Here is a 25,987-nt window from a genome sequence, read left to right as displayed (position 1 = left end):
TCAAACTTCACAGTGATTTTTCTTTTTGTTACCTTTAAAACGTGTTAAAAGATCGGCTTTCCAAAACAAGTGGTTGGCAGTTTCACAAAGGACTTTTCGGGCCCATTCCACTTTTCATATGCCTGTCAACATTTCGAAAGTTACAGTTTCAAAGACCTTTAAATCGTAACTTTCTTTCGTAACCTTCTTTGAGTCGTAACTTTCTACACTACATTCAAATTTAGTATAATTACATAGGTGATTATTGAAAATTCTCTGCGCTGATTGGTTGTCGATGAGGTGATTATTACGTTATCATCACCTTAGCGGTTTTTCAAAATGGCCGAAAGCCGTTTTGTCGAGATGACAGGCGAAGAAATTAATGGCCTATTTTTCAAATAATCACCTATGTAAAGCCTGGTTTCCATATGATCTGCAACGGTCTGCGACGATTGGAAGCTGTCTGCGTTGGTCTTATCGCAGACGATCGTAAACACCGCAGGTAAATGTTTTCATTTAAATCTGAAGCGACCGCAGACAAGCGTACCACTATTCCTCTGCGAAGCGAGGAGAAAAAGGCGCGCACTTACTTCAAGTCTGATTGGACGTGTTTCAAGGCGAACAATAGTGTGTCGCCGATAGGACACAGATCATCTCAGACACACGTTTCCATTGAAAATTGTCTTAGTCGGAAGCGTCGTAATGTTCGGGAAAGTAGAACTAGATTCAACTTTCCCGATCATCCAACCGTGTGCCGTAACCTGTCTTATTTGGATAATTGGACTTCAACTCAGTTCAACGGTTCAATGGAACACTGGGCTTCAATGTTGCACGGAAATGTCACTTGCAGTTTCAATTTCCCAGGGCTCTTCTGACCCATCGTTGAACTTCAAGGATGGGTCGATTTCTTCATGTTAAGTTAACGAAACATTGCAAAAATTGAGACCAAATTTGACTATTGGGGTGCACTTTCAGCAAAGAAAACACTGAGACACGATGTATGGCGTAGAAATCTTCTTAGTACTGTGACAAATGTGAACGCAATTTCTAGTCCTTGAAAACTCCTTTAATACTCCTGGAATTTTGTAAACAAAATCCAGCCGCAGGAGCCTTGTTGAAGTGTAGATTGCTACAGTAAGCGATAGGTCTTCGGCATGATTTGCTATATCTCCTATAGGCAGATTGCATTTTGCATGTTATGTTTTTTACAACATTTTTGGAAATGCTCTCGATATCCAGGCAACAAACTCGAATTTTAAACATATGCTGCTTTCACCTGGCCCAACGTCAAACAAACTGGTTGATCCATTGATTCATAAAATACGCTGAGAAGGGCCTTTTCTAAATAACTGACTGGAAAGAAAAATTGAGCCATGACAAAAATTTTCCAATCCTTAAAGAGCATCACAATAAATTTCGATTTATTTTATGTCCCTTTTATTCTCAAATGTGTCAGTTTCCCCAGGCGGTGTCAACTGTAATTAAATGATCTGTCGGATATGTTTGGAAGTAGACAACCTAATTGTTAGGTTGTAACAATTAGATGGGACCTGTGACGTATGGTTAACCACAAGTAAGCTCAACAAGTGTACAACTCAGTGATGCAAAAGCCTCAAGGTGAATTGTCAAAATTGGTCACGGGTCACGGGCGCCCCTCCCCCCAGACCCCGCTCGATTTTCTTCGATGGGTCTCGTTCCCTCGCCTCCACTATCTGAGAGCCTGGAACAGGCTAGGGTCACGTAGTCAGGAGGAGAGAACTGTTACAATATAGCGCTTTTTCTTAGACTCACACTTTTCTCTTCAAAATGTTGGTGAAAAGAGTGTGCACAGACGGCCCCCTGATATATAGATTTAGCCAAGCCTAAAGGCGGAGCTATAAACCCTAACCCTGGCTTGAGCCTGCTATCCAATCGAAAACCAGAACCTGGTCAGCTGTCAACTTAAAAAATACATCTAACCCCGAAGGGCTTTAAATTTGAGCCCGTGATATGGTCACGTGATACTGGCCAGGGGATATTTTGTTTGGCAGGTGTCAATTAACTGTGACACACCGATCTCTTTCCCCCACCTCCCGAGATAGGACGCAACTCTTTACAACCTCTAATTTCATTGGATCCCTTAGGACGCAGCTCTATTGTTTTTATCTTTAGGATCCATTGTTTCTTTTGTATCGTTCTTTGTGTCCATTGTTTTCTGAACCAATCCCGAGAGCCGTTGTAATAGCTACGTATAGTGAGGTACGAATTTAACAGTTAAAAAAAAAATGTTTGCCCAAGTTCGTCGCACGGACGAATTATGCGTCTCTAGTATAAAAACAGCCAATACCGTAAAGGATAATTGCGGTCACAGGATGAGTATGCTCTCTGCCCAGAGGGTCCGTTTGATTGGTTTTGGTCTGGGAATTTGATTTATTCCCACGGGGAACAACCGATGACATATTCACATGATTGGTTAGACCGATTTTGAGTCATTACAATGATATGTTACAAGGCTTTCATCGGGAATCGTTATTAGCAATTGGCCTTTGTTCTCATTGACAGCGGACCGATTCCCGATGCGCAATTTTATTATGGAAAATCAATTACACGCAAGGTAAGAAATTGACTGGTCTTTCATATGCTGGATCCGAAATAATCAATGTCCATAAAACAAAAGAACAAAGCAAACATAAAAAAAAAGCCTAACGGGAATAACAATTGTTCTTTTGTCCTCCGCCATTTTAGTCCGCACGGTATACGAAACTCTACCCAAAAAATTGCTTTCCCTGGCCAGTGACACAACTATTTCCCCATGGGGAAACTGATCTGTGAAACAGCACCAATTTTTTTCGGTTATCTTTTTGTTTTCCTTATAATAAACGATTTGCTTTGATAAGGACTTGAGCTCTTCCGCGCCGAACAATTCGAGTTAGAAGACTGTTCGGCACGCTTTTCTACACGCAGAAAGTTTTGAAAAACTGTACTTCCCATTCTTATTTTTTTACCTTTATTCGGCGGATAATTTAGCCTTTCTGACAAATAGTCATTAAGGGTCCAACTCCTAATTTTTTCGACTTTAGCCAGCGAATTCGCAAGGGGATAATTTTTCATCCCAATTTGCGACAGGAAATTGTATGCAAATGTTGTTTAATCATGGATCGATATGTGCATATTCCAATGTCAAAGTTTGTAAAGGGAGGAAACTGGTTTATAATTGTTGGTACTCGAGATCCGCCTTGAGTTGTTTTTAATGATGTGACAACGCAGATTGAAGCTAAAAATGAAAATAACGGAATATTAAGTATCATCGACGAAGAAATGGAACCCGCTGCAGATGATGGTAGGTGAATTAAGATATAGCCATTTGTATCGTTTTATAATTACATTTCGCGCTACCGGTTCCCACCGTAAAGTTATCCGCTACCTTAAATCTATTTCGATCAGCAATAAATAAGGCACCGAGTGGTAAATGATATTTTTGGGCGAAGCTCAAAGTACTCAATAAAAGGGGTCATAAAACACAAAGTAGAATATTTTCTGGCTTACAGCTTTTCAGAAAGGGTCATGCTTACCCAGCTGTTCCTTCATGCCATGTAAATTTTCCAAGTGAAAAGGTTATCATCTACTAGACCGGAGCAAAATGTCCTGTGTATTTGATTAATTTCCTGTAAAATAAACTGTGAAAATTCACAAAATATATTCCGGTACGGTGTAATCGTTACAACTAGGTTCGTATGTTGATCCTGTTACAAACTCTTGTAAAGAAAACAGGTTTGGAAACTCACTGACTGTTAATGCCTCATTTAATTAAGCTAAAGCCAAGCGATTTCCTTGATCCAGTCTAACTCATATTTCAGTTCATACACAAAGTTCCTCTTGAAGTGAGTTAGGACTATTTGTATATACAGCCACAGGGACGGCCACTTGACAAACTCAAATACCTCTTTCAAGACGATTTGCTGGCTTTTAAGGCTCAAAAGGAAGACGTGTCAACAGTGTACTTGAACTAAACAGCAAGTAGGGTTCAGTGGTATTCCAGAGTATAATCCGGAATGATCGATCTTCAGGATACCCTGGAAAACATCGAGCGATGACGGAGTAGGTTTAGAGCGCCTAAGCACTTTTCACGAGTTTGTGTTTACGATGAAAAGTTGCTCGGTTGCTTGCATATAATTTACATCGCTCGCTAACTTTTACTCTTTCATGATATAAATTGAACTGAAAAAAAAAATCGGTTTGTAAGACATTTACATTTGTTTTGTGTTATATCAAATTAAAACACCTTACTCAACTTTTTAAAACTAGACTAATGAGGTTAAAGCAATGGATCGGCATGCTTCCACCAGCGACTCTGTTGCTTAGAAATGTTGCCTAACACTGTTTACGTTTCCCTAATATCTCAATAATGTCTGTTTAAGACGACCAAAGTGGCAAGCAAGAAAAAACAAACACTTTAAAAGGTCTCCTGAATCGTCAGTTGTCGGCGAGTTTGAAGGAAAGAGCTCTTGAAAAAATGAGAGCGAAATTGGATCGAACGGGGGGACAAGTTTATCAAGCGTTGAATATAGAGGAGGAAGAGGATGACGATGAAAGTGACCGTTTGGAAGAAGCTGAAAACACAACGGAATTTCAAAGGCCGCGAAGAAGGAACAGCCAAACGCAATCGTTGTCCACAAGAATAGAGAAGCTAAGAAACAGCAGGTACAATTCAATCTTTTCAAAGAGAGAAAGAGAGGACGAGGTAAAAGAACGGACCCCCCCTTGCATGAGCCTCTTCCAATTATACATTATATATATATATATATATATATATATATTTTAATCCAATTTTAGCTTCACAGCTATTTTTAGAGACGCACCTGATTGGCCAGTTGTAATGACGAAATTAAATTTGAAATATTCGCGGCATGCATTGGGAACGAAAACTTAAAATAGCTTTGCGAAACTAAAAAGAGATTAAAAAAAAAACTATTATGGGGCATGAAGATCAGTCCTCTTACTTCATCCTCTCTTGAGTCCCTCTATGAAAACATGGACACTTAACAAACGAAGACAAGGAGGAAAAACTATAAAAACGCCACCTTTGTTCCCTATATGGGTTTTTAACGGCGGAAATTGTCTCAGTAAAAAATACCACCCGCACCCCACCCACTTCGAGCCCCTTGACGGTTTTAATCTGCTGCAAAACAGAAATACGAGTTTGTCAAGTTGAAGGTTTGGGAAATAAGTGAACAGTTACCGGTAATTAAAGCCAAAATTTTTGCAATAGTAATGATTTACATCTAATTACACCTCCTTTTGTTATGGGCAAAAGGGAAACGAATTGAAATCAGCAAAAACTTGCAGAATAATCGCGAAATTCTTGTGATTACGCAAAGTTATATTTTGAAGAGACGTTTACTTCGCAGAAGAGGGCGTCGATTCTTAACCCAGCTCCCTCTTGAGAGTGAAATCTTCATATTTAACTCCGGCTAACGCCAGCTGATGTTACCTGTCAATGGGGATGTCTCCATAACGCGGAAAGGGTCCAATTCTTAGAGCCAACCGAGGCCCCGTTTCTCGAGAGTCCCGAAACTTTTCGGGGTGCCATGATTCCATTTTTATTGTCCTTTGGTAACGTTAATTCAAGGAAGGCAGGATTTCAATATCTTGCTTGCGAAGTTGGTTGTGAACGCATCACAGAACTGCTTTCTGGGTCTTAAGTCATCAAACTCCACAATCATTTTTCGTTTTTTTATCCTGAAAACATGTTAAAAGATCAGCCTGCGGTAAATTTCTGAAAATAAGCCCCTCCGTGTATAAGCCCCCCAAACTCGCAACGTAAAAAACCCTTTGTTAAACCGCCCCTCCGAATATAAGTCCCCCGGAGGGAGGGTATACGTGGAAATTGCCCTCAAATACAAAATGAAACAAAGCAAAAACGGCACGGTGACACATAATATTTTAAATGTTGTAAGGCAAATTTCCCTCCGTATATAAACCCCTCCCGAATATTGGCCCCTCCAATAGGGTATTTAAAATATATCAGCCCCAGGGCTCATTTTCGGAAAAAAAGAGAATGGCAGACGCGTGAATGACTCTTCGTGTCCGAAAAGTCTTAGGAACTATCGATAATTAAACGGGCCGCGGAGCCTTATCGCTTGCACGCGAAAAAAAGGGTTCTGACTGTTAAAGCAGTTGGTATATTTGAATACTGACAGAAGCTATTTATACGGTTTATCTCCCCAACGGGTGTGAATTTTAATTTCAGGAGTTCAACACAACCTCCTCGTGCTCTCTCTTCATTCACAGCTTTGAAGTTATCTATCGCAATGGTGAGACCTTTATATACACACCACTGGTTTAAACTTAAATTGTTTTGCTTATGGAGCATTTTAATTTTTCGTCATCGGAGCCTTTTTTTCCCTTTGAACTATTCTGAAATTGAACTGTATTTTTATGCAAGAAAATTCTTTTGTTTTGATCGCTTATTGTGTAAACCTATCATATTTAACAATTATTCGCCGAAGGCGAAGTGAATATTGGTGAATATTTACCGAGACGTAGTCGAACTAAATATTCCCCAATATTCTGAATATTTACTGAGCCTGAGGCAAATAATTGTTTTAGTGTAATTTTCAGCGGGGAATATCAAGAAAGTGCAAAACAACGTGCTAAAACACGATAAAAGGGCACGAAAAGTGCTTGATTAGCTTAGCAGCCGAGCCTCCAAAATGTTATATCCACCGGGTAGCGCGGTGAATATGACACTAAATTCTTATATTCACCGCTGAAAACTATTATAACTAAAAACTATTATATATAACTAAAAACTATTATAATTCTATAAAACTTTAATTCTCGGATATTGCATTTCTAACATGCTGATTGGCCAACTCAGTCTCGCAATTATTCCATGAGCGCGCGTTCGATATAAGATGGTAAATGGATACTTGACAACTTTTCACCGAACACTTGACGCAATGAGTTTCTGTATTGGGTCAGACAGTATAGGAGTTGATAACTGAGACTGAGTGTTGCCGCGTGTATAATAATAGGGAGTTTAAGAAACAACGACGGGTACGACGACGGCTACGCCACAAAACAATAATATCATTGGTTAAAAGGGCATAAATAATCGTGCTGCACGTGCAGCACGGATTTTAGCAAGTAGCTTTGCTGTCCTCTGCATAACGACGACGTGAATCACCAAATTTGAGGTTTTGACGGCAACATAAGCATGCAACAGAGAATCTTTCATTCTCTGTTTTCACTCTGAAACCGCTCGTACCAATTAATTTTTAGGATACTTCGCCCATATTGTAGGACGGGATAAGAAGACTAAGTCTTCCCGAAAGACTTATGATAGAGCCAAGTTATATTTTGAGGTGATTTTTTCGTTGACCGTCGTCGTCGTCGTAGATCTTAAAGTCCCTATTAATAGCACTTTCGATTTCAGGAGTGTAAAAACCGCTACAGTGAAGTAAAGGAATTCCTAAACTCGTACGAGTTATGGAGACAGCACTTCAAGGAAATTGAAGGTGGGTAACGTTGACCTTTCAAAGTGACGAGACTTTAACTTCGTGTTATATTTCAAAATTGGGCGTGCATCCAATTATTTACATTTGTGGACATTAGTGGAGACATTGGAGGACTCGTTGATTTAAACTTTGTTCGGTTGATTCCATTACGTACGTACCTCATAATCGCTCTCAATAATACTTTAGAGGGAAGGAGGGTTTAAGTTCCAGTGATTTGGATTACAGTCTTGAATAAATGAGCGCGAGAAATTTATTTCAAAGACCAGAAAAATTTAGCGAGCAGCAAGGCCGAGTGCGTGTCCCGCAATCACGCAATTATTTCGTTATCCAGAACTTTTATTCTCTTAGCTATCCTGGAGTTTCTTTGATCATTGATCAGTCAGAATGCTTTTGCTACCTCATTTCATACCTCTTTTCTGCGCCTGAAAATAGCCAATCGGAATGGTGAATTTCTTCATGTATGTTATGGAGGTGAAAAGATCTAAAAATAGCCAATCGGAATGGTGAATTTCTTCATGTATGTTATGGAGGTGAAAAGACCTGAAAATAACTCAATGTTAATTTGATGAAAGGGAATATTACCACTGATCCCTTAAGGCGCCCGTAAACGAGGAAACATTGTCGCCGAAACCTTGTTTCCCGAAATGTTACCTCGGTGCGCAAACGAGTAAAGCATTTGCTGAGCAAGCAAAATGTTTCGGAACAAATTCAGCAACATTCTTGCGTCCCGAAAAGCAAACTTTGCTTCCGCAACGAATGTTTCCAGGGGCCGAAAGCGGGGAAACATTATTTGCTTCTGCAACAATGTTTTCTCGTTTGCGAGCGCCTTTACTCTCAGTAGGCAATCTTTGCTTTGAACTATAATGTCTTCTAAATACGATCTCCTTTCCTCTCGTCTTGGCTTAAAGCTCTTCTCCAGCAGTATTTTTGCGATTTCCTCACAGGATCGTTCGGGAATGGTGTTCTTTCCTATTTCACATTCCTCAAGTGGCTTCTCCTACTGAACGTCTACATCTTCATCCTAATCCTTTGTTTCGTCATCATTCCTCAATCATTGAGCACAGGCGAAGAGCTTCCACTAGAGTCGCGACAAAATGCATCAGCCAAAAGGGAAATCATAAACGCAACCAGACCGTCTCAGTTTGAGTTGAGTAACTTTGAAAGCGCTAAAACAAGACAACGGAGAGAGATCGAGTCTAATGAGACGGTACCTTGGAAAGTCATAAAGAAATGCGATTTGGAAAAGCCAGACGAGGATCAGTACACAGAGAAACCTATTACACAACTGGTGATGGACTTTATATCGGGTGTTGTAAGTACATGAAAGTAACGTGAGCCTTACAGCTGAGTTAATTGTTTTCAACATTCAACTGAGTACAGTAAAAGCTAACACAAAGCAATTACTTTTAACCAATCACAGCAAATACCGAAAACTAAATGGGCTAATCAAAACGCAATCAAATCACAATTGCATGGTTCAGTTGCACTTACTTCTAATTAATTGACCAATAACGAAGCGCAAGACTTTCATTCCAATTACCTCCCGCTGTAATGCAAACCTAAAACAAGACGCCTACAAGGGCGTATCCGTGGAATGCGCAAACAGTTAACACAAATTGTCCAGTTACAGTGAACTTCAAGTACAGGTAGACTTCGGAAAATGGCGAAAGATTACTAGAAAGATACATCTGTAATATAACTTAAAGTTTTTTGTTGTAAAAACTCATTACTAATGTTACTAAATTTGCAAATGCAAACAACGAAGCCCTATTAGCAGGTTATCAGGATACGGGATCTTTTGTTTATTTATTTTTTGGAAGGAGACTTAATTCAAATCCTACAGTTTTACTTGCTTCGTTAACTCCTTTCATCCAAAAATTACAGGATCAGCCTTAAATCATCCGAAAAACTTATTACAAATCACAGTTCAACAACTTATCATCCTGGGCCAGTTGTTCAGAAACTGGGTTTTAAAACGAGTTTTATCCTCTACTCCCAAATGCTGTTCAAGGCTGATATTCAGAAAAACTTTACATTAGAAGAAGTCAATCTTGAAAAACAAAAATAAGCAAAGGAAACTGTGACCAAAAAGTTGAAAACATGAAACAAAAGTTTACGCTAATCCTGGATTAAGGTAATTGGCTTTCGAACAACCGGGCCCTGTAATCGACGTCTGGTTCTGTAATCCTGGTTTAGTTCCTTGCAAACTGTACAAATTTGCCGTGGCGAAGACAAGAAGACAACATCCGTGCTCTATTTCTCTCAATGCTCAAAAATTCCGTAATTGCGTGCTGTATAGTCCAGTCCAAAGTTCTAATTTTACAATTCCATAATCTTGATTTCAGTAACTTGGTACCAAACGTTCCACAATAACTTGAAATCTCGTTAAGAAAAATCCTTAAATCCAGTAGTCCAGTCCGGATTGAGATCGCCAAAACTCTCTCTATCATCGATTCAAAATTCAACAAAAGCTACAAGTAGTAAATAGTTATCAGAAACTACAACAGTTCGTCCTGATTCTACACTCGAGCTGAACAAAAAACCTAAAAAACCCTTGTCATCGTTTTCGAGAGAACAGACAAACAGCCGAAACTGTTCTGTGCCTGCCCCTTACGGCACTGAAAAAGTACCGTACGTTGTACAATAGTACTTGACCGTAGCCCTTGGCCAAGAAACTAATCTTAGCCAAAAGCCCGAGAAGCGATCAGGATACGGGATAATTAGGTAAAAAAACTGTGGGGATACGGGATTTTTAGTCTGGAGGTGGGGGATGGGGGGTAGAATTGAGGAGATACGGGATATGTTTTAAAGTAAGAACGCATTTTCCATAACTGTCAACTGAGCGGCGTTTTATTTTTTCCAGGAGATTCAAGTCCTTGCACAATATGTAGCTCTAATAGTACACGACATTGTTTGGTATCGTAAGTCATTACGGTGCCATGGTAGACATCTTTGCTATATACCCTCTAAGAAGACATGTGGTTCAGTAAAATACTAAGCCCAGAACGATTGAAGAAAATAACAGGAAATCGAGAAACATTTGGCTTCAAAGCCGATATGTTGATCATTTACAAGTTCTTTTTCACCACAAGCTTAAGCGTGTACTCTGAGCTCCTGACACCTTTCCAAGACCAATGTTACTAAAGTTTTTTTTTCCCTTTCCAGCGGGGTTAGTATTTGGATGGGGGACGTTAAAATATGCGACTTTTGCTGTCAGGAACATACGCCCAAAAATTCTATTTTAACGCTCAAAAATGCGAACAAAGCAAGGTACAGATTTTGCTAGCCTGCTTTATGCAAAACAAATATTGACGAAAAAGTAAATAAATATTAATACGTAGTTTTTAAGGAGAGCAGAAGGAACTTTTAGGAAGTGTCGATCGAGAATAAAACAATTTGCCATCAGCGAAAAACATTTCGGGAGATTTTTGTTACGTTCCATCAGAGTTCAATTTTTCTATCGTACTTTTGGTCATACAAGTAAAATCGCAAAATCGGAAGTGACATCGATTTTAGCGGCCGCCTGTGATCAAGTTATACCTTGCGTGTTTACTGACAACTCACGAAACAAAGGATACATCTGTGACAAAATGACGGCATAACACCTGGTTTTTGTTAGTGCGTTTTTTGTTCTTTCAAGTGTTATAAAGTTCGACAAGATCTATGTGCGAATTTAACATAAAGATCACCATTGTTGATGCTAGTCCAAGTGTCAGCTGAAGTTAAGCTCCTCCGAATGAGGTTAGTACTTGGATGGGGGACGGCTGCGAAGTCCTCGAGACGGCGATAGCTAATTCGTTTTTTTTTAAACTTGATTTCATTTTTTATCTTGTTTGGCCGTTCAAAGCTATTTTCTTATTTTCTTTCTACGTCAAAACGGCGAACAAACTGGTTCCCAAGAAATATTGGAGTACGTATTCGTTCTATGCAAAATGCTTCTAATGAAGTATTCGTTCTATGCAAAATAATAATGTTCACAGTGGAACACACAAGTACGAAGCAAGATCTAGAAATAACGTAGAAAATTCTCCTTACCTTTAAAGCTTGCCTTTCTCAAAGAAAAAGCATCTATCCACTTTATCGAATAGTTTAATACTGAAACAATCATGGCGGGCGGAAAGATTCTATTGTAAATGTTTGCTTTCACCAAGGTAACGGAAGTGTGTCACGGTGGCCGAGTGGTCTAACGCGCTAGCAGGGAAGTATAGGAGTTCTCCTCGGGGCAGGGAAGTTTGGAAATACCGTAGGGAAAATAAATCAGTCCACCCGATCGGAGATTAATTCAATATCCGTGGGGTATGCACATTTGTGACTACCAACAAAAAAAAGATCCCAGCCCGGTTTTAATGGATGCCTTCGGCATTCCACGAAACAATTGCTCTGAAAAGACTCCTCGCTATCTTTTGTCAAACGAGTGGGTGAGTGAGGGACTGACTCAGTATGGCTTTTTAAAGAGGGTAGTTTAAAAACTAGCCCAGCGTAATCGGTCAGGCTAGAGATTAAGGCACTTAGATCCCGGCGTAGGGATCCGCCAGTTTTCTCTGCGGCAAATGTGGCCGGCTTGGCAGTGATGTCTGAGGTCACGTTAGTAGTAACGCCCGTAAGTCAAAGGTACTTTGCCGAGTACTGGAACATGTAGATGCAGATGATTGTGTTTAATATCTTTGCCTTTAATTTCCTCCAGGGTTGGATCAACACGACGCTAATGTTCTATGGATCGTACTCCGACAAAGTACTTGTTATCGGCGGGAGAAGAACGTACTACAACATGCCCTTGGCCTACTTCACCGTAGGCTTTCTTTGTTTTCTCGTGATTCTACTTTTAATCTTGTGGAGGTGCGTATACGACAACAAAACCTGGAGGCGGTATGGGCTAGTAGTTAAGGCGCTGGGTCTAAGCGCGTATGTTCATGGCTCAAATCCGACTCTCACGATTGCCTGGATTTATCTTCTTTGATCTCTAATCCCGAGTACAACTTTGGCACGCTTTGCAAGTTTACGGGTTTCCTTCTACTAGATGGTGTACTTAATAATATTCTGTTAAGTTCAAAACTGTTTGCCATGCACCATCTTTCACAACCGTGATCAGAAACGAAAAAATTATTATGGAACGAAATGGCCGGTAGTCAGACTTGTATATGGATTCCACTGGTTCAAATCCCACCCTGGGCCCGCTTCTCAAAGTCTCAAAAACCTTTCAGTTTGTTAAATAACAACCATGATATTCTGAAAAAATGTTTTTCGGAGAAAGAATGAAAAATGCAGGACCGATAAAATTTGCGGCACAGTTAGAAACAAGCCTGGAAAACTTGGCTTGGCTCTCGTGGCTCTCATAGGATGCACACCTTTCCCCCAAGTGGCTTTGCGCTCCGTGGTCTCGAGTTCAATTCCTTTTTGTATTCCTTGTTATAAATGGCTAAATAGTTACATCTTTAGAGTTAGTTTTCGTGACGCCATTAATTTTCTTTTCATTTATCAGTACCGGCCCACAAGGAATTCACGACCGTAAAGCGGCGTGTTCGATTGATGAAGACTTCAAACGTGGTTCCCCATGCAATGGCCCATTTCCGAGTTGCTGCATTTCTCAGAGTCCTGGTGCACAACCATTCAAATGGAAATGAGTTGCGTATTCTTATGCAAATCAAACTTATTTCCCTTTCAGTGGCTGAGCACAAAGACTCAGTTCGAAACCGAGACAAACAGCAACTCGGAAATGGCCTATTTCAACTGATCCCGTTTTTACCAACTGCTGCTTGGGTGGTCTCAAATTCAATTCGGTCTGCCACGCCTCGTGGCCAAGTAGTTGCTATCTGTCAGTTGCGGATTTCAATCACTTTTTGCATTAATAGTTTCGAATTTCTTTAGGGACTGTCTTTGAAATATCTCTATAGCTAAAATCGCTTTCAATTTTAAGCTGCTAGTTTTAAATCCCGCTCTGTATCGCCCCATGTAAGGTAATCCCAGACAGGTTCTGGGTATTACCTATCCTTGATTCTAGATTCCTTCTCGGTGGACTTCAGATTCCTGGCGCGATCAGATTCCTGATTTTGGAGAGATCCCATCAGCTTTTAGGATTGAATTCCAGACTCTGAAGCCCAGGATTCCAGATTTTACATACAAAGATATTCCGGAATCCAGATTTCTTCACATGGGGCGGGGCAATCCGCTATGAATGTTGATATTTACGAAGGTACAGTTATTGATGAGCATCAGTCTATTCACAATTATTAAAAGCAAGTTTTATATGTTTCAGTGCATCGGAAATATTTGAGGAAAACTATGTGAAAGAAGGCAGTAGATACTACCAGACATACTCCAATAAAGTTTTCGGAGGCTGGGACATGTGCATTGAGGATGAATCCGCGGCGCAACTACAGGTTAAGAGAATTGTTAAAGAAATTGAGGTACGTCTGGTTTGAGATCAGCGATAGAACAATGGCACGTATCGTTGATACAAACATTGCCTTGTGTTCGAGATGATGCCATGACCGCATCCAGAAGGCCACATTGAGTAATTTAAAAATATCTCTTCCAAGGAAGTGGTTATTGCAATGTCTCATTCTACTTTTTGGGTATTTTGGGTGTCATCAAATTACATCATTTTGCGTGACATACCCCCTTTAAATTGCGTAGGAAAAGTGGCAAGTTGCAAGGATTTTTTGGAGTTTCGGCAAGAGTGAATTAGATAAGAGTTTTGATCTATCACTTCGCGGCCTTTCCCCAGCCCAGTGACAAATTGATTTATTTTAAGATACACTTTGCGCGCGAAACAAACAAATGGCCGCCAATTTTAACCAATCAGAAGAAGCCATGTCACGCGTGACTGCTTCTGCCATGTTTTTTCAGGGACATGATGACAGATTTTCGCGGGAACGGGTCTTCTAAAAATAGACTCGTTTGTGACTGTGCTAGAGAGCCCACCCATGCCATAACAACACTCTTATCAAATTCACTCTTGGTTTCGGTTAGTGTTTTCTGACGTCAGTTTTATTGAAAAATGGGCATATATTAAGAAGGCCAAGGGCTTGAAATAGCCACTAATTCCTGTCCATTTATCGTCATACCCTGGTTATACTCCATAGTTCTTTTGAACTAGGTTCGAGTATAAAAATGATTCCTTCAGATCTTGAGGTACTGAAAATGCAGTGTTAATTGTTAGACGGGGTCGAGCTTCCTCTCTACTCCGCTCTTCATTGCGCAGAATTTGAAGAGAAACTTGGAGATTCAATAATAGAGCCCTGGGCCCGGTAGTTCAAAAGCCGATTAACACTAATCCCAGATTACAAATTAACCAAGGAGTTTATTTCTCTATTGCCAAATGCTGCTCAACGCTGATATTCCGAAGAAGTTTACATTGGAAGAAGTCAATCTTGAAAATCAAAAATAAGCAAAAGAAACTTTCACCAAAAAGTTGAAAACTTGAAACAAATTAAAGTTTACGCTAATCTTGGATTGAGCTAATCGGCTTTCGAACAACCGGGCCCAGGGCACTTGGTCAGAACTTTTACAGAAACCCACGCGCATGTTTAAGGGTCACCGTTGAGAGCGGTACTTGTATGTAATCTAGATGGAGGATTTCGGAAAGAAATTTACCTCTCAGAATCACAGCTCCCACAAAGCAGATCAGTTTTTACCTTAGAACTGGACTATCGTTTACTTGAGACTTTGATCACTGTCGTTTCAGGCCAATCTCGAAGAGGACTTTAGGCTTGCCAATGAAGCCCAACGAACTCGAAGGGCCATGTACAAGCTCTACGGTACAAGGATCCTTGTGAATCTAATCGTGATCGCCTTGTCATGCCTGTCGGCGTACTTAATTTTCAGCGCTTCTCAATTGTCGATAAAGGTAGGAACAAAAACTGGCAGATCGTGTACGAAGCAAGGAATCGAACATATTTAGCTCTCATTTTTGCGATCGCGGCATGCGTGAAGAGTTTCAGCTGATCTCAACCTGAATCAAGGGTTTTCTCTTGCTATTCCGGATTTTCTCCCTCTCTTCAATGTCGACCCCCAGATAATTACGTACATCTAGCTGTGGTGCTGTGCTCCCAGATCACACACAGATCATAAGGAGACTTTCAGAGGCCTGTTATGTATGCTTTCGGCCCTATCTCGCCGAGTTGCGCACTTCGCAATTCAGTCCAAAACTCTGCAAGAAAAGGTGTCGATGAAAGTTAGTGTAAGGTGATTCCCTGGTGATTCCCTGGTGATTCCGCGGTAAACACCGCACGTCAGAAGAAGACCTCAACACATCATGATGAAAACACAACACGTAACATCAAACCCCGTCGCATCGTCATGGAAACACAACAACTAATCGTCAAACCTCATCACATAATTATAATGACAAAACCTCGCCACATAATGATGAAACCACACCACAAGACAAAACTTCGAGACCAAAAGAATAAAGATTACATAAGAAAGTTATGGCTTTCCCTATATTACGAGTCAAACAGCCCACACTCAAGTTAAAAGGTATTTTGGAGTGTTGAGTACTGGAAAAGGCATTTAGATACATTTTTCAGTTACGTACGTGGGATAACTGTAGAATGACACTAGGCTCTGCGTTGTATCAGGGATTAAATTTATGAAATCAACCTATTTTTGTCCAACATTAGGATGAGCGGTTATTGTCAAAGTTGCGTTAATGGCCGTATTCGTTATTGTTCGTACGGCGAGTCTAATTTGCAGGTCGCAGGTCGCAGGTCGCGGGTTGCAGGTCATTGTTTCACCAATACAGAAAGTATCCTAAACATTCATAAAAGCTAACCTTAAGCCTAAAAACTTTTGTTTAGGCCTAATTAGGCCTAAGGTTAGCTTTTAAGAACATTTAGGATACTTTCTGTATTAGTGAAGCAACGACTTGCAACCCGCGACCTGCGACCTACGACCTGCAAATTAGACCCGCCAATGTTCGTACCATGGAAACCCCTTTTTTATTACATTTTTATCATCTTCTTGACATGTTGAAACAGTATGCGCAGTTTTATCGGAAATCTATGGCAAGTTTTATTTCTAGGGGATCACCTTAAGTTGCTGATGCTTCTTACAGAGGAACTCAATCCCTAAGAAGGGAAGTAAAAAGTCATGTTCTAAAGAGGAAACTTAAATTTGGTCTTTTCCGTGTAGTTTACAGTCGAGCCTGTGAGCTTCATCTACATTGCGCCCAGAAACAATAAATTTTGTAACCGAGGCTTGATGTGAGAGATTTGGGACCGAGTGTGGTAACATGGTTACCGCTGGTTACCGTGTAAGAAGAGCGTGTATTGCTTCCATGTCGCACGGATATTTTACTCAAATTTGGGAAAGAGTCTAACAAATGAGACCGATTTTAATATTTTAATTCCTCTTTTGCAGACATCTCAAGGCGAAATCAACGTCAATTCGACAGCAAAAAAAGATTTTATGCATTTTCTCAAAAGCTATGCTTCGCCCATCACTCTTACGGTCTTAGGAGCTGTTGTCCCAAGTTTATTTTACCTTCTTTCACGTCTGGAGGACTGGAACCCAAGAACACAAGTCAACGTGGCCTTAGTAAGGTGACTTTTGCTGAACCATGACTTTTTACCTCATCTTACAATTCTTGTGTCTTAGGCATCAAGTATTACTTATAAGGTAGTCTACAATTGGGCATAAAGACCAATTGAAGTGATTATCTTGACGAATTGTAACAGACCCGAAGGGAGTCGAATTAGCCAATTGGTCGTATCAGAAGCACATATTAACCTGAAAGCATGTAACTTGCAACTCTTTTCCTTGGAATAAAGCTGGGGATTTTACATCACCAATTTTATGCCCAAATATGGATCGAAGCTGCACGCGCGGGAAATGCACGAGCTACATCCAAATAAGGAAATTTTTAAACTCAAAAAAGCCCAGCTCTGAAGCAGAGTTAAACGCTTCAAGGTCGTGATCTTCTGGTTGCATGTATTCTCTTGAAGGGAATACAGGACAAGAAACACATTAGAGCAAATATCGAGTGGCTTTGGGTTCTGTTTCGTATTTCAAACACATTTGTTGTCGTGTCAGCTTTTAGTTGTCAGTGAGTTGTTGGAGTAGTCACGAGATTGTTTTCTGGCAATTTTTAGAACGGTGCTTTTGAAGTTGGCTTCCGTTGCTGTTTTGCTGGTATCGTTGTACAACAAAATAAATAAGGCGTGTATGTTGGTAAGATAAAAACAATCTTTCTAGTCATTTTCTTCATTTATCTGCCATATAAGTCGCCTAGAGTTTGTCCATCTCACTTTATGGATTTTGTATTCTTTCTTAGTGTTGGGAGAATGTAATTGGTGCAGAAATGTACAAGTTGATATGGACAGAGTTCTTCGTAACACTAATTGTTATCATATTTGTACAAACTCCTCGGAGGTGAGGACTGGATTGTTTATCGATCATAAAATTAAACAGTTAAAGCCCTGACACTTTGCTGTGAGTGTTCATAACTTGCTTTAGAATGTCCAATCACTTTTCTCGCCCTGTCACCGTCTCCGTATCGTTGTTTGTTGATCGTCCCCCGAGTGTAAGCAGCAGTGCTTATCAGCTCATGGAATCTATCTGAGCTTTAACCCTAGACGTGGAAACTGGTTCACTTGAGGAGAGAGAAAAACTCTTACCAGGGTAGGAATCGAGAAACGCCTTGCTCCCGTCTGGCCCCGTCTGTGACATATACGGGAATTTAAGCAAAGACGACGGCCACGGCAACGAAAACGTCACTGCAAAATATAACTTGGCGCTATCGAAAGTATTTTGCAATTATTCCGTCTTGTTCAGGTTGTAAAATACGGGCGAACTATCCTTTAACTGGTGGGATACGAACGGTTCTAAAGTAAAAATAGATTTTGAATGGTTCTTCGTTATATGCTCACGTTGTCTCAAAACCTAAAATTTGGTGATTTCACGTTGTTTCGTGGAGTACGGCAGACAAATGCACGTGCAGCATGATTATTTTTCCTTTTTCAACCAATCATATTCTTGCTTTTTGACGTTGTCGTTGCCGTAGCCGACGCCTTTGCTTAAATTCCCTATTCTTGTTTTGTATCCACGTGATGAGACGGCTATGTTCGTGTACAAAAAAATAGAAAATACAAGTTTTGCAGAATAATAGAGTCAAATTCCCAAAAGACATTCGGGGTAAAGACTTGTTTCCATATCTCAAAGCGCCCTTGGACGTGAGGTGCCTGGGAAATAAATTAAATCCCTGGAATCGGTCAGTGTTGAAAAAGCCCGAACTCTTTAGAAATGCTAACAGTTAAGCCTAAATATTGTTTTAGGCCTAATTAGGTCGAAGGTTAGCATTTCTAAGGGGTTTGGGCTTTTTCAACACTGACCGATTCCAGTGATTTAATTTCATTCCCAGGCACCTCACGTCCAAGGGCACTTTGAGATATGGAAACAAGTCTTTACCCTATTTTACTGCATTGTTCTGTTCACCAACATGGCCGCCGTGACGTCAGATCCAAAGCCATCAATAGTCGGAAGAGGAACGGTGATCCTATCCGGAGGTCGTTGGTCAGAGTATTTTGTCTTTCCTTCAGTGGCCCATTTCCGTGTCTAAGGCCAACGCTCAGATAGATTCATTAGGTTAATGGGCACTACTTATTAAATTCTCATAATCAATTCTGTCGATCGATTCATATGGTGCCCGTGACCAGCTTAGTGGAGTTTTTCTCTGTCCTTGTGTGGGCCCATTTCCATCAGTGGGGCTAACGCTCACATGTTCATGTGGGGTAGATACTTAGCACTTCACATTACACTCCAAAATCGTAATCCCTCCTTAGTGGGTTATTTGTCGAGATTCAATGAATTCGAACAAAAACCGAGCGTGAAGCGACTCCGACACTTTCGTTGTGGGTCTTGGAGTTAAAGTGCATGTTCACTTCCATACAATTAACTTTTTGCCTTAATCTCTGTCACTGCTGCAGAATGCGAAAGCTCCACTTCCTGTTTCGGCTTGTTTTTACTTACGTTTCCTTGTCTTTTGTTCATTCTTTAAAGGTATTTTGCTGATCACGTGACCATAGGGAAGAAACTGATTGGTCGACCTCCTTTCAGTATCCCAGATAACGTCCTTGCGCTTGTCTATGCGCAGTCCTTAATATGGTGATTTGAATTTTTATTTTTCTGTTTGAAAGCACGCATTGGTGTTCATTTTTAATCCACTTGTTAGATTCAGCGCGAAGATTTTATGGAGCTTAAGCAACGACAACGGCGACGGCAACGGGAACGTCATCTCAAAATATAAATTCGCGATATTTTAATCGCTTCGTGATTATTTCAACCTTTTTAATATGACAAGGGTGTGGTAGTTTCTCAAGAATGATACTGGTCAGAACGGCGCTTAATTTAGGGGAGCAAATGAAAATTTATCTTCAAGTGCTGAAGTCCTTGATAAAGCCTCAAATTTGGCTATTTCACGTTAATAGGGAGCTTTAGCAACGACGACGGGAACTGCAACGAGAACCTCATGTAAAAATATAAATTCACGTTATTGCGATCACTTCGCGACTATTCCAAGCTTTTAATGTGACAAAGGTGTAGCAGTCCCTCAGGAATGAAACCGTTCCGAGAGGCGCTTAATTCAGGGGAGAAAAATGAAAATTTGGGCGTTTTCCATGTACAAAAAATTTCCATCGGGTGAAAAACTATTAATTCAGTATAATAATAAGATTTTGTGTTTAGTGATGGGTCGGTAAATACTTATTTTTTGTGATTTTAATTGTCTCTGTCACTTTGATTCAGTTAGAAACAAAACCCAAAGAATTATGAGACGCCTTAATTAATTATTGATTGTCGAGGTGTCTTAGAGTTCCAAAGTGATTTTCTACCTTTTTTTATTTCACCACTCCCTCTATTTTTAAAATAAACTATCATCGGCTTTTACGTGGTTCCAGTTTATATTCTTGCGACACAATGATCTGTATTCCTCTTCCCTCTTTCATTTTTTAGGATTGGGACATGGTACAGTCCGTTTATACCGCTTATGGCGATCATAAAATTGCCCATCATATTCTACGCTATGAAGGTAAAAGTCAACGCTCTTGTGAATTCGTAACGTGAACTGTGCTTTCAACTGAGCAGAACAGACCTTTCTTCAGATACCTACGGCGACATCTTCAGTTCTGTTGTTACAACATTGAGTTATGTTAGCTTGAAGTGTGGGTTATCGACTAAAGAGGGGGAAATGATCCTCGCACCAATAACCTCTTTGATCCCGGTGCAATGCTCTACCAAGTGAGTTGTAAAGCCACACAGTTAGGAGCAGGTCAATTTGTTGAGCCCATTTGTTCCCGTGAAGAACTCGCAAAGAACTCGAAAAACTTATACTCGCACGTAGCGGGAGATTGAGTCATAAGGTAACTTAAGTAATTTTTTTTCGGACATTGCTTGAAAGGCTCCAGAAACAAAACTAGGTAAAGGGGATTTTTTACTGTTTCCTCTTTTCATTTTTCAGGCCACTGTTCTATACAATTGCAGAAGCCAAGAGAAAGTGTATCTTGCCGGACGCTCGAACTATTTCTTCATGATCCTGTTGCTTGGAACATTCCTACTTTGTCTGACCGCAGTGGTGTATGGGATAACTCAGTGAGCATTGTTTGATACATTATCCGTAAGACCCGGTATTATACTCATGGTGTTCTCTGTTAAGAATAATATTAAAAGGATGGGTATACAGCTTATTCAAACACTTAAAGTGGTACTATGATCAAAAAATCAATTCCTTGTTATAGTCAGATTTTGAAAGTGTTTGTTTAACATTTGCCTGGCAAAGTTTTGAGCTCTCAGTTTTGTCCAAAGGCTGTTTACTTTGAGTGTAAGTTCTGGATTCACAGTCCGCCATTACTCGCGTTCAAAAGTGACCGACTGGACCTCAGAGGGTTGGATCTAGGGAAAAGTGACGTCATTCATTCAATAGCTTAAAATTTCAGCGTGTAAACGCAGTTTAATATGTATGCAAAGCACGAGTTTTAATTAAAAATCTGAAAGCCCGAAACTTCCGTGCTATATACTAATTCAGTCACGTACAAACGCGTCACATTCTTGAACTAGTGAGTCTTTGACGTCATTTTCTCCTCGATCCCGCTCTCTGAAGATTTTAAAGTTAGTAATGGCGGACCACTGAATAGGAAAATTCCAGTTAAAATAAACAACTGTCTTTTTGAAATTAAGGCTTAAAACTTGGGTCACTTATTGTTTAGTTAACGTAGTTTTGAAATCCAAAGGAAAAAAGAAAATCTGATTTTTTTATTATAGTACCACTTTAAACATGAAGATGGCACGATGTTCTGCACCTCTTCTTAAAAGCAATTTCCATCTTAGTTTTTTTCATTGACGATATTCGAGGAGGGAATCAGGGTGGTTTAGTGGTCATCAACCGTGCCTTTCACCTCTGTGACCCAGTTTCAACTCTGGCCTCGAGGTCGTATGTGGGCTGAGTTTCAGTCGATCTCAATCTGACTCCGAGGGTTTTTCTCTGGGTACTCCGGTTTTCGACTCCCGGCCTATTCCATCAGGCTGTGGTGCTGTGCTCCGAGGTCATACATGGGTCGTGTTCAGGGGCTGAGCGCCTAGCCGGCAGCACAGCTCCCTCGGCCCGACCTCGTTAAGCTGCGCCCTTAGTAATTCAGTCTCCGACTGCGAGAAAGGGCGATTAGCAGGTCAGATCAGATCAGATCATTCTATCGAAAAATGTTAACGTTCTTTTTGGAGAAATGCCCTAGTCGCTGCAGCAATCAAGATAGTCTTGCAACCATTCGACTCATGGGCAAGTTTGTTGGAGAAATGCCCTCTTTACGGAAACTATTTTTATATACAAAGTAAGCGAGTAGCTCAAGTCAATGTTCGCACTCCTTTACTGACTACTGTTCCAAACTCTACTTGTACAGTCTCTCTACTTGATCGTCACATTAAATGCATTGGGGCCGGAAAACACCAAGTCGTGAAGACAGTGGATCGGGGTTTTTTGAAGTTGATTTGGTACTAATTTTCCTAAATGCGAAAAGCCTGTGTTCTTTTTTTGCATTAACTGTAGTAGCAAGGAAATTGAGGAAGCCGTTATATCGCGCAAGTTTCAGTCTGTTCATGATATTTGCGTTTATAATCCATCAAATATTTTCGCCCGCACGCGATTGGTGTCATCGCGTCACGTGACCGAATATTCCCTAACTGAAACTGGGGAATATCCGATGATATTCCCCAATTACCCAAGACTTTTTCTATTTAAACTAATGTCACGACGGGGAAACGGTTCTCTTTTGTGACTCACGGAAGAAGAAATAAACCTACTGGTCTATAAAGCGGCGGTACCAGAAAACACCAAAAAAAATCGATTTTCATGCGCTGTAAACGTTTCAGTGATGGTAAGCTGATCGTAAACGTTTGGTTTAATTTGTAAGCCCCAGTCTTGTGAAAAAAAAAATTGAAGGATAATAAACACAATATCCTCAATTTTACTTTGAAAATATGCTCAGAAATTTGTCCTTGGGCGTTATCTGTCTTAAAAGTACACAATTCATTTGTCGGAACAGATGACGTCCCGCGGACAAATATCTGAGCATATTTGGCGCGCCAAATGGACGCTGTTGTTTATGTACGTTTTTTATCTCTTATTAGAATTCGTCCATCTCGACTATATGGACCATTTAGGTACGTTCAAGATCCTAGAAATGAAAAATATAATAACGTTACTGAAAACATTCTTTAACTTGCAAAAAACGGTTAAATGTTTTAACAAAAGCTAAGTAGCAGAATTCCCCCAATGTATGTACTAAAGACTCCTGCGATAGCTTTGAATCGCTGCTTGATAAAGACACTAGAAACGAATTTCGAAACGTTTGGTCTTGTGCAATATTTTAAGCTACATTGGTAATTCCTCCAAACCAAAGGGGTATCAAACTATGTTTCATTGTCAACCTGCTTGCTGTCTGAACAATGGTAGCTATTTTAATCTCTTACCATACTTATGCCTAGATTGATTGGAATCCTTCCTTTTTTCAGAGGCTTAACCAACGTCTACGACATCATTCCATGGGCAGTTTCATTTCTTCCTTCTGTGTTACAAAATGCTTTTGATGTCATCCATTCCCCAGTATTTCTCGTTGTCCTTGGACTTGTCGTTTGGTAAGAATCTACCCCACGATCGCGTTCAGTAATTTAGTAATTAAATATACAGTAGAAGCATATTTTCCTTAAAATAGTTGTTCTGTGATTCAGTAAAGATAATTACTGCTTCCTACAGGAACTCTTTAACCTTTTGTGGTTAGTTATATATCATTTTTCTTTTGAAACTTTTGTGTTTTATGAGCATACCAAAATTAATCCTGAAAGAAATAGATGTTGATTAGAGCGGTTTTCAAATGAGTGTCGTAAAACCAAAACCAATGTAATTACTTTGGCCAATCAAAAAGGACGGAAACAGTCCAGTAAACCAATCAAAACTCGAATTTATCACACGTAGCCGACACAAAGCCCGGGAAAATGTGCACCCGCGGGCCGCGATTGGTTTTGGTTTCACTTGTGATTGGTTGAAAAATTGGCTCGAGAACTTTGAACCAATCACTGAGTGAAGTAATGCAAAACCAAAGTAATTCACTAATTACTTTTGACACTCAATTGAAAACCGCTCTAAGGTAAATTCGATCGACGAATACGCATCCCAGTCATTGGCTAATTCACAGCCTTTTTTACTCTTACAGCCTTGGATTGTACTTTTTCTATGCCATTGCAAAAGTTTATCGAAAGATGATTCGTGGCCTTCGACAAGAACTCAGTATGGTATGTGAACGTTTGTTTTGTCTCAATGATCTTGTCAAATTGTTCGGGACAAAAAGGATACAGTTGTGCATGAGAGAACTTGTTGCGCATCGATGTCGCCTCGGTTACTTTAGCGACCCATACTCGTAGTCGTTTTCGTACTCCAATCCTAAGGTCGCTACTATTAAGACCGAATGACCTCAGTCCTGTAATAGAGGTTTTCAGCCGGAATAATTCGCTCTTGGATACTGATCCTAACATCTCCTCGATCAAAATGACGTCTACGCTACTTTCAGTGTAAAGCACTCCATATGCCTACCCTTTTTCAAGAGCGCGAAACCCTCTATGTTGCTTTCGTCCTTTCTTCACATGAATTTTACATCTGCGTCACTTTTGTTGAGACTTGATTATCTTCAGCTCTGCGTCTGGGCTACTCCGTGGTGTGAATAGCCTCCTTCGCAGACATTCTGTTGGCTCGTCACGCAATCTTCTTCCTCCTCTTCGTTGAGGAGGAAAGATTGCGTGACGAGTCACAAGAATGTCTGCGTACGAGGCTATGGTGTGAACAACCCTCAAAGTTGCTTCAGCTGTTAGTCACTTTACCTTTGCTTTCCCACTCGTTTCAATTTTGACTTTTTTATTTTATTTCTTGTCGTTAAAGGAATCAAGAGATAAAAAGTACTTGCTTCAGGTTTTCAGCGGTCAGCAGATAATTGAAGACCAAAGATAGAGCGGAACTTGCTTGTCCCCTTTGAGGATGTTGAATCCCAACTACTAGTGGGCAAAGTTAGTACGCAAATTTACACTCTGAGCGAATATTCGCAGGAGAAAACTGACAATTTTTGTAAGTCTCTTTGAAATATTTCGATAGAGAATAATTTCGTAATCATAGCTTTAATATAAGGAACTGTACAGAAAAACTCGAATTATTTCAAACATTAAAGGGGCTAGGTCACGCTGTTTTAGGTAATTTTGTTTAAAATTGTTAGTTATGAGCTCTAAACATCAAATTGGCAGAGCAAGAGTCTTTCATTTGCAAAATCACGCCCACATAACAATTGAGAATGATTTTCCAGCTGTTTAAATGACATTTTGATATAAACTGATATAAATTTGAAAAAAGGTGGGCCGACGTTTTTCAAATTTACCCAAATGCAATCCACTGCAATCCTCCCCAGTTTTGTCCATCCTTGTCCCTTCTTAGCTTTCCTGTGTTTTGTTTGAGTTCTTCCATAGTTTTGAGCCGTTATTTTGTTATTTCATATTTGATCAATGCTGAAATTGCCTAAAATTGCGTGACCTAGCCCCTTTAAGGAAGTGCTTGAATTGTTCTAACCTTTTTGCTCTGTTAAAAAGTCGCTTTTGAAAGAAGGGTCATCATTCCGGCAATGCCGAATTATTTGGGTAATGTTTTCAAATGGTTGATGTAATTTGTTTACTTTAATTTGTTGCAACAATTACTTCAATCTGGGAATATTTGTCGTTTTGTAATAAACAGCATAATTATTTCCGGGATTATTTAACAAAAATAAATGTGGATTTCCCTTATGTTCTTAAAGAGTATTTCTTTTGATCTTTTGTTTCCAGCATTTACTATTTTTAAAGGGCATTTCTAGAGGAAAGTAAATTACAGTTTCCTTTTCCAGGTGTAGGAGCTAAGTATAAACTTGTTATATGTTAAAAACGACACTTGTGTTTCACTCAAAAACTGGGAAAACATCAAATTCATCTACAAAGGTGTTTATGGGATGCAGGCA

The 25,987-nt window shown here is 40.0% G+C and overlaps 1 protein-coding gene across 4 annotated transcripts; it reads left to right on the top strand.

Moving 5' to 3' along the window:
- The first annotated feature begins 299 nt into the window (after window positions 1-299).
- LOC137976167 (transmembrane channel-like protein 7) lies at window positions 300-25,806 on the top strand. Of its 4 annotated transcripts, none has more exons than XR_011117710.1 (19): window positions 300-481; window positions 4,377-4,659; window positions 6,209-6,272; window positions 7,397-7,478; window positions 8,423-8,790; window positions 12,163-12,314; window positions 13,732-13,882; window positions 15,163-15,324; window positions 16,839-17,020; window positions 17,570-17,648; window positions 17,752-17,849; window positions 19,476-19,580; window positions 20,427-20,502; window positions 20,932-21,062; window positions 23,091-23,123; window positions 23,475-23,597; window positions 24,173-24,251; window positions 24,892-25,176; window positions 25,545-25,804. XR_011117710.1 is itself a non-coding variant. In XM_068823461.1 (19 exons), exons 3-19 carry the CDS (start codon window positions 4,472-4,474, stop codon window positions 24,958-24,960), a joined length of 2,142 nt encoding a protein of 713 aa, XP_068679562.1. In that variant the 5' UTR covers window positions 323-481; window positions 2,521-2,572; window positions 4,377-4,471; the 3' UTR covers window positions 24,961-25,805. The 4 variants fall into 4 exon arrangements, 3 of the variants coding, with proteins under 3 accessions (XP_068679562.1, XP_068679563.1, XP_068679561.1); XM_068823461.1 differs by adding an exon at window positions 2,521-2,572 and having other exon boundaries at window positions 323-481; window positions 24,892-25,805; XM_068823462.1 differs by having other exon boundaries at window positions 323-481; window positions 24,892-25,805.
- The last annotated feature ends 181 nt before the right edge of the window (window positions 25,807-25,987 follow it).

Source organism: Montipora foliosa, chromosome 11, assembly GCF_036669935.1.
Source record: "Montipora foliosa isolate CH-2021 chromosome 11, ASM3666993v2, whole genome shotgun sequence".
In the NCBI taxonomy this organism is placed as follows: domain Eukaryota; kingdom Metazoa; phylum Cnidaria; class Anthozoa; order Scleractinia; family Acroporidae; genus Montipora; species Montipora foliosa.
This window is presented reverse-complemented; position numbering and strand designations above follow the sequence as displayed.